At 37.8% G+C, this 16,928-nt stretch overlaps 1 protein-coding gene across 4 annotated transcripts in view; it reads right to left on the reverse strand.

Annotated features, from left to right (window-relative positions):
- The window catches only part of ARID5B (AT-rich interaction domain 5B), a 269,486-nt gene that overhangs the window by 40,168 nt on the left and 212,390 nt on the right, over nucleotides 1–16,928 (reverse strand). For 3 of the 4 annotated variants that reach the window (XM_089510540.1, XM_089510537.1, XM_089510539.1), the window contains 2 exons: nucleotides 15,881–16,082; nucleotides 10,201–10,253 (listed from right to left, as the gene is read on the reverse strand). In XM_089510540.1, the coding sequence (XP_089366666.1) occupies nucleotides 10,201–10,253; nucleotides 15,881–16,082 (255 nt within the window). The remainder of the gene's footprint in view (nucleotides 1–10,200; nucleotides 10,254–15,880; nucleotides 16,083–16,928) is intronic. The other variant, XM_089510538.1, reaches the window with a different exon arrangement.

Consider the following 16,928-nt stretch of genomic DNA (forward strand, 5'->3'; position numbering starts at 1 on the left):
CTTTTTGAGCCGGGGGCCGGGTTGCTGTCCTTCAGACAACTGGGGGGCCGAAGCCAAAAAATAAATAATTAAGTAATTTTTTAAAAAATTAAATATATAAATAAACCAGGACAAATGTAGGACAAAATTTTCAAATGGAAGACACTTTTTTAAAAAAATGGAGGACACGCGAAAAAATTTGCTGATTTTTAAAAAAATGTTAACATAAATGCATGTTTCTGAGGTTTCTATAGACAATTGCGTCCCAAAGGCCCCGGCGGCAATTGGCGGCAGGATTGGGCTGGGGCCGGTCCCAAGGCCTCGCCGGGCCGCAGGTTGCCTACCCCTGATCTAGATGCTGCTCAATTGAAACTTCCATTGCCCCTAGTCAGCAGAACCAATGCTGAGATTTGAGGGGAGACAAAGTGCAGCCTCATCAAAGGGCAACATGTTCTCTATACCTGCTGAAGAGGATTTTGTGCCTGTGAGAAATCTCTGGATTAAAACATTGTTTCCTCTTCATGATGCTTTGCTTTGCTTAGGATGATTTATCTTGTTCTGGTTGTTTGTCATTTGACAGTTTGCTACAGGTGTCCCTCCCTTTTTTGGCTGCATGCACCGGCTGGCTCAAAATAATGCCTCACAGCATGCACTTTGGGCTCCCCACACATTGAAACATCACCATGCCCAGTCCCTAGAGTTCTTGTATATATATCAGCGCTGGATATCATGCAGTTCTGGGGTATTCTCTCCCTCCCAACTGTGTGGACACCCCTTTTCTGTGGCAAAAACAAAAAGGGAGGTGTCCTGCCTGTCCTGGAAGTTTCTAGAGGTGGTGATTCACCCTTTAAATAGCTTTCCCCTCCCCTACAAACACTGTTCAACATCAAAAAACTACCAGTTCTTCAAAACCAGCAGGGATCTATGGCCCCCTTCAATTTTGATCCCCATCCCCCATTTTTATTTTATTTTATTTTTGCAATGTGTGAATCTCCCAAGGGCTAGAAAATTGGTCCCAAGACCCATTGCAAATGTCTGCCATGATACATATGGACAAAGTTCCCAGATTAGCTTGGCTTTAAGTATTTTTAAACATGTCAATCTCTGAAAGATCAGCTACATATGGATGATGCCATCTAGGAAACAGGAGCGGAATAAGAACACTGTATTTTTATGATCCCTTAGGGTCAAAACAATTCTTGAAACAGTTATGGGAAAATGGCCATTCAAGTCGGCTATGGTCTGGAGAAATGAAGTGCCATAAAAGCCAATATAATATCATTTGGTATTCTGTGCCAAATGCTGATAGTTTTCAAGATCATAGTAAAAGTGTGCTGTTTGATTGTGCTCACTGTGCTCCTTCAATTAAAATCAAATAACCCTGAGATCAATGAATATTACAGCAGAATAGATGCTCCTATTTCCATCTGTTAATGTTAATTTTTAAGGTGTGGAAATGCTTAATAGAACACTTATTTTCTAATCCAAATTCAATTTGGTTTTGGAGTCATGCCTGCTCCAAAATCAATAGGCAGCATTACTTATTTACCATAGTGATTGTGCTAAATTATGCTGATGTGGTGCTAAAATATTCATTTCCTGGAAATCTTGACACTATGTCTTGTTTAATATTTTTAAAAGAATTAAAACCTGATGTCATTATCTTCATAAAAGTTGTGAACAGAGTAGTTGTCACTGGAGAGTTCAGAAATCACTGCCACAATAATTTTAAGATCACATCCACTCATGTTTAATAATATCTGAATCAATATTAAACTTTTCTTTAGTTGATGTTTTATCAAAATCTCTCCCTCCCTCTTTTCTTCCTTAGTGAGAAATGTGCCAATATTACATGATGGAGAGACAGTTTGCACAGGACCATCTAGCAATTATTGCAATGATGATGTATTCCACAATAGGTCTGCCAAACAATAGACCCGTCCATTAAAACTCAACAATACCATGGAAAGTTGGGGCAGGGTGTTTGTGTCTTAATGCCTGGCAGGCCATAGCACCAATACTTGATACATTCAATTTAACTTAATGGATCTCAAAGTTTGCTGAACTATTCTATATAAATTTACCAGCCCACTGGAAAATGCAATATGCTTCCAACGCTTGTATAAAATTTCAGACAACTTCTTGCTACATCTAAAAGAATAAATATGTATCTCATTATAAGTACTGTAGTCATTTAAAACTCTGAGTGCAATCTAACCTTCCAGCTCTTGGGATTATAAAAAAAACATATTCTGCTTTCCCATAACTCATTGTAATATAGGTAGCAACCTCTTGAGGGCCAACATAATGGTTTCCAGCTACTTCTTAAAGCTATGCTATGGAATTCTGGGATTTGTAGTTTTGTGAGATATTCAGCCTTGTCTGTCAGACAGCTCTGCTGCTGCAACAGACTTCAAACCCCAGAATTCCATAGCGTTGAGCCATGGAAGTTAAAGTGGTATCAACCTGCATCATTTTTGCAGTACAGATTAGACCTTATCTCTTCATTCAAAAATGGTTATGGTAAGATGAGCAAGTTAACAATCCACTAAAATATTAGTTTCTCTAGAAGAAGAAAATTCAGTATATTTGAAACAGCTTGGGACTTATTACTATGTCAAAGAATAAACTGAGTTTATGCCTTCTCCTCCTTTAAACAAGCACAACTTCTCTAATTAGAATGGTTTCTATTTATTTCTACTCAAAATGAAGACAGAAAAAACACTTCACCATGTGTGGGTTAACTTGCTCTTGCATGAGAGGCTCTGTTCCTTCTATCTTTAAGAGGTTTGGATTGGTGGTTTCAATTGCCAAGCAAAACATATTGAAGAAGGCACCTTTGAAATACATAATAAGATAGCATATACTAGATATTCTGTTATCCAGTTTAAGGAAACTGCATAGTACTGAATTTGAAATAATTATCATTTAATTTTATTTTGCTCAGTATATCCAATTATTCTGTATAATCATTAGCATTTTAAACATAACTCAAATTATACACATCTAGTTAATATTCATCATAAATGTATTATATTTTCATTGACCCAGGTATCATAGCTGACTCATGGGTACAGGGGGTTCAAAATTATAATTTGTTCAATGGGATCCCTTGGAAGTTTTGGTTATTTCCACTGCTTTCATCCTTGATCTGAAATAGATTGTTCAGAAATGCTGTTAGCTAAGACTACAAACAGTGAGCCAGAAAATCCTGGTTTCAAATCTCATCTCATGCTTTAACCTCCTGGGGTGTGCTTCAGTAGGACTCAGGAAGACCATAGTTTGAACCCTCGCTTGGCCATGGAAAACCAAAACTAGCCAAGAATGCCTCGGCATAGTTCAGAAACGACTTGATAGCATACAGTAACCACAGGTGTTTGCTGTAGTTATCAATCTATGCTGTCTTAACATCTATTTCAGATATGTCACAGTCATACCTTTAGACAGAGTGAGGCAGCTAGACAGTAGATTTTGGTTGTTCCAAAGGTAGGAAAATGTTAGTCTTTTCATGTGGATTTTCCCCCCCGGGGGTTTTCTATCTGATGTTCCCAAATCAGTTAGACAACTTTGAACAAAATGCATTTGATCGTCTCCCCCACCCCTTTCTTGCACTGGTAATTTTGTGCTGGCGCTTGCTATTTAGCTTGTTTGGGAATGACACAGTCAATGCCTTAGTGGACCTAGCAATAACAAACAAACAAACCTTGCAACAACCCCAGAATGACAGCACCTTAAATTGTTATTTTGGTTGCTAAGCACTCCTTGCTTCCTGAATGGTGGGAAGTTGAAAGGGATACTGAAGGGTTTAGATTTCTTCAGATTAGAGGACATTAGAGGACTCTCTCTCTCTCTGCATGCATCCTCGAATAGCAGAGTGGAATCAAACAGAGTATTACCACTAACATGGCATATACTCATCCCCTGTTCCAGTTGGTGGCTCATCTCTCTACCCAGTAGGAAAGCTGTATGCACCTGCTCCTTGTGTACAACAGTCTGTCCAATCTAAAACAGAGGGATCACAACTGCAACTCCACTGCTCTGCCCCCCATGTGGGAAAACCCACAGCAAGTGGCTGTCCATGTGGAACACCACCGTTCAATTTATACATAAGTAGTTGAGGGCATAATGCTTTGTCCCACGCATTTCTAAAAAGGACCTTTTCCTGTTTGTGGCACATTCAAGAGTGTATGTATGCACATGTGGCTGTGAACGAGAGACGCAGAGAGAACAAGAGAGAACACTGCAGATACTGAGAATGTGCCTTTGTACTTGCTTTTTCACTTAATAACTTTGATTTGGGCAAAGTCTGGCATGTCTTTTCAGTACACACATGCAGCTTCCTTTTCCAGCAGCTGGTTGAAACTGCTGATCCTGAACCAGATTCCATACCCCTCAAGCTGTCCAGGCTATTTCCAATCTAGGTTCAAGTCTCTACTGAGCCATAAAACTGATTGGATAACCTTTGTCCAGCCAATCTCTCCCATTCTGACCTACCTCACAAGTTTGTTGTGAGGCTAAACTAAGGAGAAGAAGAATCATTTATGCTACCCTGAGCTCACTGGAGGAAAGGCAGAATATAAATGTAAGAAATAAATCAATCTTAAGACTTTCTCTCTCTGGACTGAAATTTGCTACAAACTTTAATCTTCCCGAGACTCTTGCTTTATAAATCATATGCTCTCAGAGGCTGACAGACTTCCCAGCTACATATCCTCAGTAATTAGGGATCATTAGTGCTCTTTTGGCAAATGCCTCACTACCCACCTTCAAAGGATAGGGCTATTCTTGTTAATCTATAAGTAATATTTTATGCCCATGCTGTCAACAGCTGGTAGTTCAACTGAACCTCCATCTTCAGACACACTATACCTGTCAGTACCATATGTGATGATGAACACCAGGAAAAGGCCATCCTCCTTATGTTCTTGTGAAGAATATCCAGAGACATGTAACTGGCTCCTTTGGGAACAAAACACTAGATAGGCCTTTATGAGCCAGCATGTTCATTCTTATATGAGCATGGAAAAGTTACTTTTTTGGAGCTGAGCTCCCACATTCCCTCGGCCAGCATGAGGGCATTGATGTCCAAAATGTATCTTTCCCAAGATCTGATTCTTATGCACAAGCTTCATCTCAAAGCTCTATATGAGGTAATCTTGCCATAGCACATCAGTGAGGAAGATACATCTGCTTGAGTTTAAAAAAACAACAGACCTGAGTTAACAGTATACAAATACAGTATATAGTGGAAGTGGAATTGGAAACAGAGACCACCACTGCAGCCAATGCAAATCAGAAAATGAAAATTGGGGGAAGGCTTAATAACAAAGGAAATGCTGTCAGTATATATATACTCTTTGATTTTAAAAGATGAATGATGCCCCAAAGCCATGTTTGGAATCTAGTGTAAAGGGGAGGGGGAACTACCTCCAGCATGACAGTATTACTTCTGAAACACTGATTTAATGTTAACTCAGAGGAAAATAAGCCATTTATTTTGAGTCATCAGGAAAACAATCCCTCTATGTTTAAATGTTCCAGCTTGTTCACTGAAGAACAAGAGACATCAGGCTGAAGACAGTAATACACTGCCACTATTTTACCTTTCTCTCAGGCCCATAATATAGTCATTCATTCACTCAAGAGTGAATCTACATCTTCAGGTTATATGACAGTCAATGTTTGATTGCCAACAGGCAGCCTATGAAAGGCTTATCAGTTCCCAGCCTGGCTGCTATATGTGGACAATTGTCTGCCTTGGGACAATAAATTCACCATTGTGGACCATTTTTTTAAAAAAGATGTCTAGTAATAAGGAGTATCACACATGCAAGTTATTGTGCAGCAATAGTAATTCCCAAACAGATAATTTTTCATCCGTTTGATCAATTTAAGTGCAAACAGAGCTCTCCTCCCCCCGCCGCCCATAGCAAAATCAAATGCATTGGCCTAAATACAATGCCTAGCCCCATCTAGAGCAACCCCATTGAATAAAGTCCTGAATGATTGCTCCACATATGTAAATCCAGTTGATTCATTAGGACTGCCCTAGTTGCGACTAGCAATTCAATTTAAGTCTGTGTCTTCTGGGTGGTATAACCAAGAAAAAAATGATTCCATTTATGAGAGTAAGTTCATTTTGTTACCTATTTAATCTCGGTACATCCACTGTCCTTTCAAATAAACATGAAAGAACAAGAGGAGAAAAGGTGTCAAAAAAGAGGGGAAAGTAAGGAATGTACTTTGTTAACTGGGCAAGCAGTGTATAAGCTGTTGCACTCACTGAGACAAAACAATTATCGTTAAAGTATTCTAGAAAGGCACCCCAGATGCCATTAAATTTATGTAAGGCATTGCTTTATATAAACATCATGTGCTCTTGGGATGCCAATTTTACAAGATCTACTCTCTAATCATCATTAATCAGTGGAAATTTGGATTTTCAAGACAGTATAACCAGTCACTTAGCAACTAAGGGTGTCTGTGTATTCTCTTTTGATGTTGTTATTGGTGTAGTTAGGTGTACACACCTATTTTATTTTTAATCTGTAATGAAGTATGTGCAATCATAAATGCTGTAGGCAGCTAAAGTGTTTTACTTCCAGCTCTTTTATATTTATGAAAACTGCTACTATGGCCATTTTAAAGGGACTGTGAATATGAAGTGTGTTGTGTTTACTTATTTATTTTTCTGTATAATTCAAAGATGAATGATCGATTTTAGGAGCTGAAAATAAATCCACATTTACATTCAAAAAATTAAAATATTTTCTGTTTTAAACATAAAGTGTTTAGTCACATCCCCTCCCCAAAGTATTAATGGATTTGCCTTTGTAAAAAGAGGAGCAGTCTTCAAAACCTGAAAACATCCATTTTTGTATGTAAACAGTGCATTTGCTTCAATTAAAAATATACAGGTACTGCTTAGCAATCCATTAGTTCTCCATTTTATTAGCAAATGTAAGAACTACAATACTTTTATCTGCTTACTATAAAATGTATACAGTTACAGTGGTCTCTTCTATCCTCTTTTTCAGTACCTTTGTAAAAAGCAATTCTAAACACATTTACTTTGGAGTAGGTTATAACTATCAATGGGATGTAATTCCAATAAATGTCTTCAGGATTAGGATGTCAGGGTATGAATTACAAGAACATTTCCACCATATGTGAAATAAAGCTGGGGCTGCATTTGCAGTTAGACATTGCAAGATTCCTCACTGATGCCAAGGAAAAGTAAGAAAATTTCACCTCAAATGAAATGCAAGCAAAATCTGGAGAATCTCATTTGGTAAAAAAAAAAAAAAAAATCTTTTCTTTGCTGAAGTATAAGCTTTTCTTATGAAAAAGCAAACATGAAGAGCAATAAAAGATAAGACTGAAGACTATATAAATCAAGTATAACTACAGCAGTTAACAAATTGCATATTAAAATTCAGTCCAAAAGAAGACTTCAGTTTAACAGCTTTTCAAAACAGAAAGATATACAGTTGACCTAGATCCACTGGTTTTTTTTTAATCCATGGATTCAATCATCCATGGCTTGAAAATATTCAAAAATAATATAGATTCCAAAAGTAAACCTTGTTTTTGCCATTTGATATAAAGGACACGATTTCACGATGCCATTGTATTTAATGGGACTTGAGCTTTCATGGATTTTTTGGGGGGGAGGGGGCCCTGGAACCAAACCCCAGCAGATACCAAGATCCCACTGTATTCATTATTTCCTCCTATTCAACAGTGTTGAATACCTGCAACAATCACTTTGGGAGAGAACTCCTTAAAACAGCAGCTGTGGAAAGGTTTGCTGTTAGATATACCAGGCAATGGTCCATCTCTCAATGAAAGAATATCAGTATGGACCATTAGTACAGTATGAAGTCGAAGGCTTACATGGACAGCAACCATAGTTTTTTGTGGGTTTTCAGGCTATGTGGCCATGTTGTAGAAGAGTTTCTTCCTGACGTTTTGCCAGCATCTGTGGCTGGCATTTTCAGAGAATGCTGAAGTCCTTTCCAGGCAAGCATTCTCTAAAGATGCCAGCTACAGATGCTGGCGAAACGTCAGGAAGAAACTCTGCTAGAACATGGCCACATAGCCCGAAAAACCCACAAAAAACATTAATACAGCCTTTCCTGTTGATTCTGCTTGTTCAATGTAGATCTGCCAACTTTCATCTTCTTCCCTATAATAGCTCTTTATTTTAATTGTATCCACTGGTTGGAAAACATAATTTTCTCTTATTTTCCAAGTGACTGCATTCTCAGTTCAGACATCAAACCATGGTTTGTAGTAGTTACAATTCAGAATCCAAACTAGGATGGTTGAAGTTCCAAACATACAAGAGACAAGCTATGGTTAGAGCAGCTCATCTACTTTCAACTTCAGTCTTTTCAGAACTTCATTTCCTAGGTTCAGTCCTTGTGCAAGAGGTTTTGGAGGTAGAAGAATGGCCCATATTCTATCTTAAATCAAACACAATAGAAGGGATGTAGAGAAGACAGAAAATTTCAGGGTGGTGAAAAAGATGTTATGCTTGCAATTAGTTCAATGCATTTCGGCCTAGTAATATTGAATGGCCTTGTCTCATTATAATTTTTCTTGTTTGTCCCTTTTCTCTCTTTTACCTTTTAACAATTCTCGAAGAAAACCATTAAATATTACTATGTTGAAACACATTGGGCTAATTGCAAGAATAAAATAATCTTCTTCAACACCTCGATACTTTATCTCTTCTTTACATCCCTCCCCTCATATCCTAGCTTGTCAATTTGCATCAAACCACAGTTGGCAATTATGATTTTCTGGCTGGTCACATCCCAGGGTTATTTCATTTCATTACACCAAACCAGGTTTAGGTTTCTGTAGCTGAGCTTTAGTGTGATGTGTGAATTTTACCTACTTGTCTTTCATGTTTTAACTATCAGATGGGAACACCTTAAGCCTGCAATCAAATGTTCGACTCACTTCAAAGCAAGACTCATTGAATGTAGGCTTACTCTTAAAAAAAAAAGCATTGCATTAGGTACTGAAGTACATACCGAGGAAAATCAACCAAAGGATGATCTTACAAACGCCTGTATATACGGATCACTGTTTTCATTATTATCACAGAAAAATCTCAAGCACAACTGACAGCACAGGTATTAAAATGAAGAGAACAATAGGTTTTGTTCTCAGGGTTGAATATCAGGATGATTACATTTTAGCTTAAATTCATTTCAGCTTTGTGCTGCTCTGTTATTTCACTGTGGTGTAGATGCAACCCAGATTAATACTTGGTGAGTAAAGTAAAAAAAGAGAGAGAGAGAGAAGAGAGAGAGAAGTAATAGTAGTAGGAGAAGAAATCTATATATACATCTTTTTCTTTTTTGTACTGAACTGTGGCAGGAAAGGCACAAACTAATCTGAGCATCATGGGAAGAGAAAATATTTCCAATGACGATCATTTTATGTCAAATGGGTTTTATTACAGATGCCAACTCTATGTGCCATATTAAAGGAGCTCTTTCTTCCCATTTCAAGATCTTAATCAGAGTTTGTTGCTCCAATATTTTATTGGTTTGGAATACATGCTGTAAAATCCACAACCATCAAATTTCCCCTTGAGCTAAAAATAAAGTGGCCATGTCAGATATGGTTAGTTGATAAAAAGCGTCAGTTTCCCCCTCCTGCCTCCCCACCACCACTTTATACTTCGGATAACTTCCTGTTTATATGGCACTCTAACCCTTTTCTAATAAAGATCTTTTACCACTCACAGTAAGAAAAGATAGTGCATCAAGCTATTTCTTAATGGACAATGCTGATTACTTCTGAAAGCATTTAATACATTTCCCATATTCAACATGAACAGATGTCAGGGACCATGCCAAGTGAAATTGTGTTTTAGGCAATCTTGGACTGTTATACAGGAATAGCCCTTTCTGAACATGGGAAAAAATTACAGACCCAACCAATTTCCTTGACAGGGAAGAGTTACACATGTTTTCCACTCAGAGGTTGTTTTTTTAAAACAACAAGTTTACAGTTTTGCCAGACCTGGAACTAATTGGAGCTGCTTCCAAAAAAAGGGGGAGTTGGAGGCCCAATATGACTAAAGTTTGTGTATGCAGACTACATGATAGCTTCCTTTGTGAGTGTGTTTTAGAAACAACAACATCAAAAACAGGGGAAAGTTAGAATTGCACTTTTCATTTAAATTACTTGAACACTTACTGTTTCATATCCTCCCAGTTTTTGAGCAGCTTGAAACATAGTCCAAAGGTTAACTGTTAGAGGGACAATAAGTATTTAGATAAGCATTGCATTAACCAACTTCTTTCAAAGAAATGCAAATCAAACAGTTTTTTTCTTTTACATTGAAGCAAAAAGATAACAATCACATACCAGTGCAGAAAAAAAGTTTAGACAAGAAACACACAATCTGCAAATAACATTTACATAATTCAGACAGTAAACACTGGCTTTGCACATATGCCTTTCTTTTTTTAAAATCACAAGGGAAATATTCTATTGAGATACAGTTAGAAGTAGAAGGGAAATGAGTATTGAGGTTATAACATTTACAGAATAACAAGGAAAATGCTTTTCTTTAAACTAACATAAGGTTTGGTTCATATATATGTATATATATTCGGTAAACTAACATATTTATTATTAAAAAGAAGGTGTCTTTTTCTTCATGTGATATAATTGATGTCGAAAAAACACTGGAAACACTGATTAACAACTATTAATTGCTTATTCAGATGCAACACTTTGGCTAGAATCTAGAGATCCTCTGTCACACGAGGAAACTAGTTTGACATACAGTAAGTACACCAGCTACTTTTCTCCCATCCATGGAACCTCAAGGATGAAGACAATCAAGATGAATCCAGGCAATGTGCAAATGTGCTAGACTGTAGTTCCCATCATCCTCAGCCAGGACACCTCTCTCATGCTGGCTGAGGTTGATTGGGGTAAGAGTACAACATGTCTGGGGGCCACCTGGTGCATGGGTAGGAACTGCTTTAAGTCATTGTAAGGAATTCATAGTTCTTTCCTCATACATTGATTTAATGTTTTTGTACACCCCTAAAATGCTTATTTTCCTAAGTAACTAGATACGTTGCTGTTATAGTCAGATTGGCTCTGCCTGTCTAGATCTAACTGTGTGCAGAGTACATGCCCTCCAAATAATTAATGTCTTCTTGGTTAGCAGTGATGTATGTGAATGCATGGTTCAGAAGGTAAGGTGCTTGAGCCTCAGACTTCATACCTACAGGAAACACTTTCCAGACATCCAACTGTCTACTGGGAAACATTTAAAATCTATCATGGAAATTTAGTATGCTGAAAAAGATGAATGGGCAAAATTATAGAGATGTACATCTTTACTTAATTTGTTCTCATATGTGAGAAAGGCAATTTTCAAATATTTTCTCCCTGCAAGCAAGGTTGGGATAATTTGTTGTGTATTTCTCAGTGATTTTTCACATTTTGGAACAAATACTGTTTTTTTAAAAAACAGAAACAGTGGCTTTGCTCAAAATACAGCATTTCTACTCAAGTATATTTGTACAAAAATAAAGGCGTTTCTTTCTTTGTTCTTGTTTTTTTGTTGTTTTTAATTTATTATTATTATTATTATTATTATTATTATTATTATTATTATTTTGCTATTCCTGATGAAAATGTCTGCTGGTCTTTTTATTCTCAATTAGGATTGGAAACAATGGTAATTGTTTGATAGGATATTGAGTCACCCTCCATCTTTAAGGATGAGGGCATTTGCAAAAAAAAAATTTTTTTTTATCTCTAATGTGTATTCATTTTACTCAGATGATGGGTCAGTTCTGTTGAGCATCACCATCACACCATGACTGCTGAAGTTGTGCCCTAAAACAAATCTTACAGTCTACTGCAGCTGCATTAATAGAATCATAGAATTGTAGAGTTGGAAGAGACGAAAAAGGCCAATCTGTCCAATCCCCTGCCATGCAGGAAATCATAATCAAAGCATCCCCAACAGATGGCCATTCAACCTCTGCTTAAATACATCCAAGGAAGGAGACCCCACCATGCTCCGAGGGAGTGTGTTCCACTGTCAAACAGCTCTTATTGTCAGAAAGTTCCTCCTAATGTTGAGGTGGAATCTCTGTTCCGTTCTGTGTTTTAGTCTCTGGAGCAGCAGAAAACAAGCCTGCTCCATCCTCAATGTGACACCCCTTCAAATACTTAAAGAGGGTTATCATATCACCCCTTAATCATCTCTTCTCCTGGCTAAACATACCCAGCTCCCTAAGTCTTTCCTCATAAGGCATGGTTTCCAGATCCTTCGTCACTTTGGTCACCCTCCTCTGGACACGCTCCAATTTGTCAATATCCTTTTTGAATTGTGGTGCCCAGAACTAGACACAGTATTCTAGGTATTCTTCTTCAGAGGAAGACTGGTGGACAAGCAGTCCTTCCTGGGTGGAACTTGTTCATCATTACTGATTTGCTCAAATAGCAAACCTAGATAAGCACCCAAGGACTGGGAAGTTTCCCACAAACATGGGACCAAAAAAGAGGTAGGGAGCTTTTGATCTTCCAGGTGTTCTGTCCTACAACTCACATCAATGCTAGTCATAATGGTAAGGGATTGTGGGAAACATACTTCCAAACTTCTAGCATGCCAAAGGCTTCCCATCATGGGATAAAATAAAATATCATGTCAGTACAGCTACAAAGCTGCATTAAAAAAACTAGCATTTTTAAAAGTTGAGAGATAACACTCTTCCCGCTCTGCAACCTAATTTGAATGTATATTGAATTTATAGTTTGGCCAAAGGCAAACTCACACTGCGAATCATGGTCAGGATTATGAAGAGATGAAAAGACAGAAACGTAAACTGGGGCTCCATCTACACTGCAGAATTAATACAGTTTGACACCACTTTAGCTGCCATGGTGCAATGCTATGGAATTCTGGGATTTCTAGCTTTGTGAGATATTTAGCCTTCTCTTTCAGAGAGATCTAGTGCTGCAACAAATTAAAATCCCAGGATTCCATAGGCTGGAGCTATGACAGTTAAAGTGGTGTCAAACTGCATTGATCCTGCAATGCAGCTATAAATGTAACTAATAATAATGAATAATTCTTGACATCTCAATATCTCCCATAGAATTCTCAATAATCTGGGCCTTTTGTTTGTTTATTCAGAAACTAGAAACTTCTAATCTTGTTGATTAAGGTAATTTTAAAAAGACAAAAAGAACATCTTTAAACATCTTTCAAGAAGAAAATCTGGTGGAGAACTTCCAATGGGGGAGAAAACATGACAACTACCTTGCCTCTTCCATGTATTCTAGACATGTCTATCTTGTGTCTCCAGAGTGAGCGCTTTCCCTTCTTTCCTCCTGCTCTATTTTGCATTTACACTCAGAATGCATAACTACTGTGGGTATCTATGTTTTAAATCATGTCTACAACTGCTGATGCTGAAGGAATGTCTAATGAAGTGAATTTGACTGACATTATTAGACTGGATGGCTTGTAGGGGTTTTTTTGTATACACTAAACAAACACCTTTAAGAACCCAAAGTGCTCATCTTTATGGACATTTCAAAATGACTAACTGAAGTTCTGCCTGCTACAGTTATGTAAAAAATGAGTATCTTAGACATGTGTGGTAAAGAGAGATGCAAAACCAGTCTTTCCACATATGTGGGCATTCCCTAACTATTAGAACTTGCACCAATGAACTAATGTAGGAAGTCAGAAAGATCTTTGAACATGATTGTACCTTACTGTATGATCACCATTTTTAATTGTTTGTATCTGTGCCCCAAATTGACAGTCTTTTTCTCTCCCCTATTTCAGAGGGTTATATTCACTCATACACTTGTTTAGGAGTAAATCCCATTTAACTGAAAAAGCTTACTTCTGAGTAGACTCATTTAGTACTGCACTGCAAGTTATAAATAAAGGGGTAAAGCTGCCACTCTTCAAGCATTTTTATAGTGCTGTGTAATGAGAAGTATAAAGAATGCGTCTCATACTGGTCCTGCTGGAACTAACTCCAGAATATTACATACATTAGGGGTGTTACCTCATGAGTAGCACCCATTATTGAACCAGAGATTACAGCAAAGAAAAGTCACCATACTTATTTACCAACAAAGGAATTATACTGTCTAAACTGATTCTTCTGACTCAGTGCAGTGTTTACACATGTCAAGGTAGACTGGCACTGTGAGTAATCCTGACCATCATATCAACAGTTCATTTAGTCTTGAGTAAGCTTCCCATAAAGCATATGCAGCACTTAAAATACTTGCAGGGCTGGGTAGATAATGTGGTATACTACTGAATATCAAACAACCTAGTTTATCTCATCTCCCTGTTGAAGAATGATCTCATCCTAAAACTAGTTGAGATCCAATAGATTTCTCCACCATCACCATTCTCTGCTTTCTGAAATGTGTTTCTTTATTACAGACATGTAACCAAAAAATTAAATTAAATTAAACACAGGCACACAGCTCAAAACATTCTAAATGAAAAGCCTCGCTGAACTTTGTACTCTCCTCTTAGCTATCAAGAGCTTTGCTTAGGCCTTGATGTAATCGGAATCAAATGCATAATGCAACAAAGCTGTTCATAGTACATTAATTTTACTTCTATTTCAAGCAGCCAGTTTTTTCAGGCAAACATTGTAATCATTCTGGAGTTATATAAGTTTCTAATGGCTGCTAGAGGTCTGTTGCAATCAGTGTCAATTGCTATTAGGTATGTAAATTGTTATGTAAAACATACAGGTTTGACATTCCTCATCAAAATAACATACAGCTTTAATCTGGAGAGATAGGTTCGGGTAAGTAATATTTCCAAGTAAAGCATTTTCCCTTTAGAATAATTTAGATACCTTACAGGGTATTAAAAACACAACCCTGTATATTGTTTGCAATGTTCATTCTTCCATGTTTATGCAGAATTTAATTACAGTTGTATGTTCTCTATCAATTATTGCATTATAAACAGTGACGCTCAAATGTGCTCATTCCAAAGCAATCCTCAGGATTGCTTTCTGTGTTTAAACAGGCCCTGTCTACATTTAGATTTAGTTAATTATGATCTCTGAACCCTGTGACCTCCCTGTTCCTAATTTCTGGCCACCTCAATGTCTTCTCTTAATATCTGGGTAGAATGAAAATATACCTTATTATAATTTAAAGAAGGACATTAGCTGCAGGGTAATAAGAGAAAGAGAAAACAGGAACCTTTTAATGTTGGTTTCTGGTCACTGGCAGAGTATTTTTAAATTTTAATACTGACATCTTATACATGTATACTCAGAAGTAAATTCAATGGGGTTTACTCTGAGGTAATTGGATATTTGATTATAGTATAAATTTTCCAAACACAAAAATGCCCAAAAGGAAGACCTACTGCAAGGCTCAGGATGAAAAATGCATATCGATAGATATAAATGCATAAGAATTCTGGCTTGACACATACTCACACCCAATATATGTGTGTTTGCATGTGTATATTTCCTGTGTCTTATTGGTTGCAATCCAAAGAGCCATAGGTTCTGTGTGAGGAAGCTTCTGATGATGTGTTTTGCGCAAAAAGCATCTTCGCCATTCCCTGCGCATCCATGCCATAAGGCAAACTACTCTATAAGGTGAGGGGACATGGGGAGGTGTGGTGTGCTGCCCAAATATTTTAAAAAGGCAGAAATCACACCAGGCATGCCAAAGGCCTTGATCTGGGCTAAATATATCTTTGGATGTCAGCAATTAGTATAAAATTTAATAATAAAGATATAGTGGGCCACATCACTTAACAAAGTATCTCACCCCAACTAACACAGGTACCAATTTGTTGTAAAATATCAAACAAAATTGAATTGAAAATTCTACTTACTTTGCTTAAAACCGAGGTAGGGTATCCGTTCAATTGGCGTTTTTCTTTCTTTCATATATTTATAAAGTGCCACAAGGAATGCCTGTTCATCTGCTTGGCATTCATCGCCTGCAGAAGCCTTGGATTTTGCCTCATTTGATACCTTTTTACAGTTGCTGTTGTGTTTGGTTTTGGGCAAAGGCAATTTAGCCTCACATTTTACCTGCAAGAAAAGAGGAGATGCCAGGTTAGATCATGAGCACTGTCTGATCCAGCTTTCATTCCTTTTTCAGAGATGTCATATTGAGGAGGGAGCAAGCTTGTTTTCTGCTGCTCCAGAGAACAGGACCCGGAACAATGGATGCAAGCTCCAGGAAAAGAGATTCCACCTCAACATTAGGAGGAACTTCCTGACAATAAGGGCTGTTCGACAGTGGAACACACGCCCTCGGAGTGTAGTGGCGTCTCCTTCCTTGGAGGTCTTTAAGCAGAGGCTAGATGGCCATCTGCTGGGGATGCTTTGATTTGGATTTCCTGCATGGCAGAACGGGGTTGGACTGGATGGCCCTTGTGGTCTCTTCCAACTCTATGATTCTATGATTAACCCACTCTGACCTATCATATTATCTTTTTCTTGAAGGTCAAGATGTATTTTTCTTGTTACTGTTTAACATTGAAGCTCTTTATTTTCACTTCAGTCACAGTATTTCCCAATTGTTACATCTATAGAGACTTGCAACACAAAGAGAACAGAGAACAGGTCTACCCTGTCTTTGCAGTAAGCACATACACATTCTCTTCCATACCTGTCCATCACTTTGTAAGTGCACCAATAACTGTCCTATAGCACAATGTATTTTCACATTGTAATGTGACCAACCCTCCACTGAGACACAGCTCAAAGAGATCCCAGTATGAGTGAGCAGGGGCATCACTCAGGGGTGCAGGCTGCACCAGGTGAGACCCTGAGAGAGGGTGGCACCACTGTTCTCACAGAAACTGGCTGTGGCATGTGCCTTCATCCCTTTAAAATGTCGGAGCTCATCAGAACAGATAGTGTGACTTGGGT

The sequence above is a fragment of the Sceloporus occidentalis genome, unplaced genomic scaffold, assembly GCF_023333645.1.
Source record: "Sceloporus occidentalis isolate IW3139 unplaced genomic scaffold, rSceOcc1.0.p SCAF_2, whole genome shotgun sequence".
Taxonomy (NCBI): Eukaryota; Metazoa; Chordata; class Lepidosauria; order Squamata; family Phrynosomatidae; genus Sceloporus; species Sceloporus occidentalis.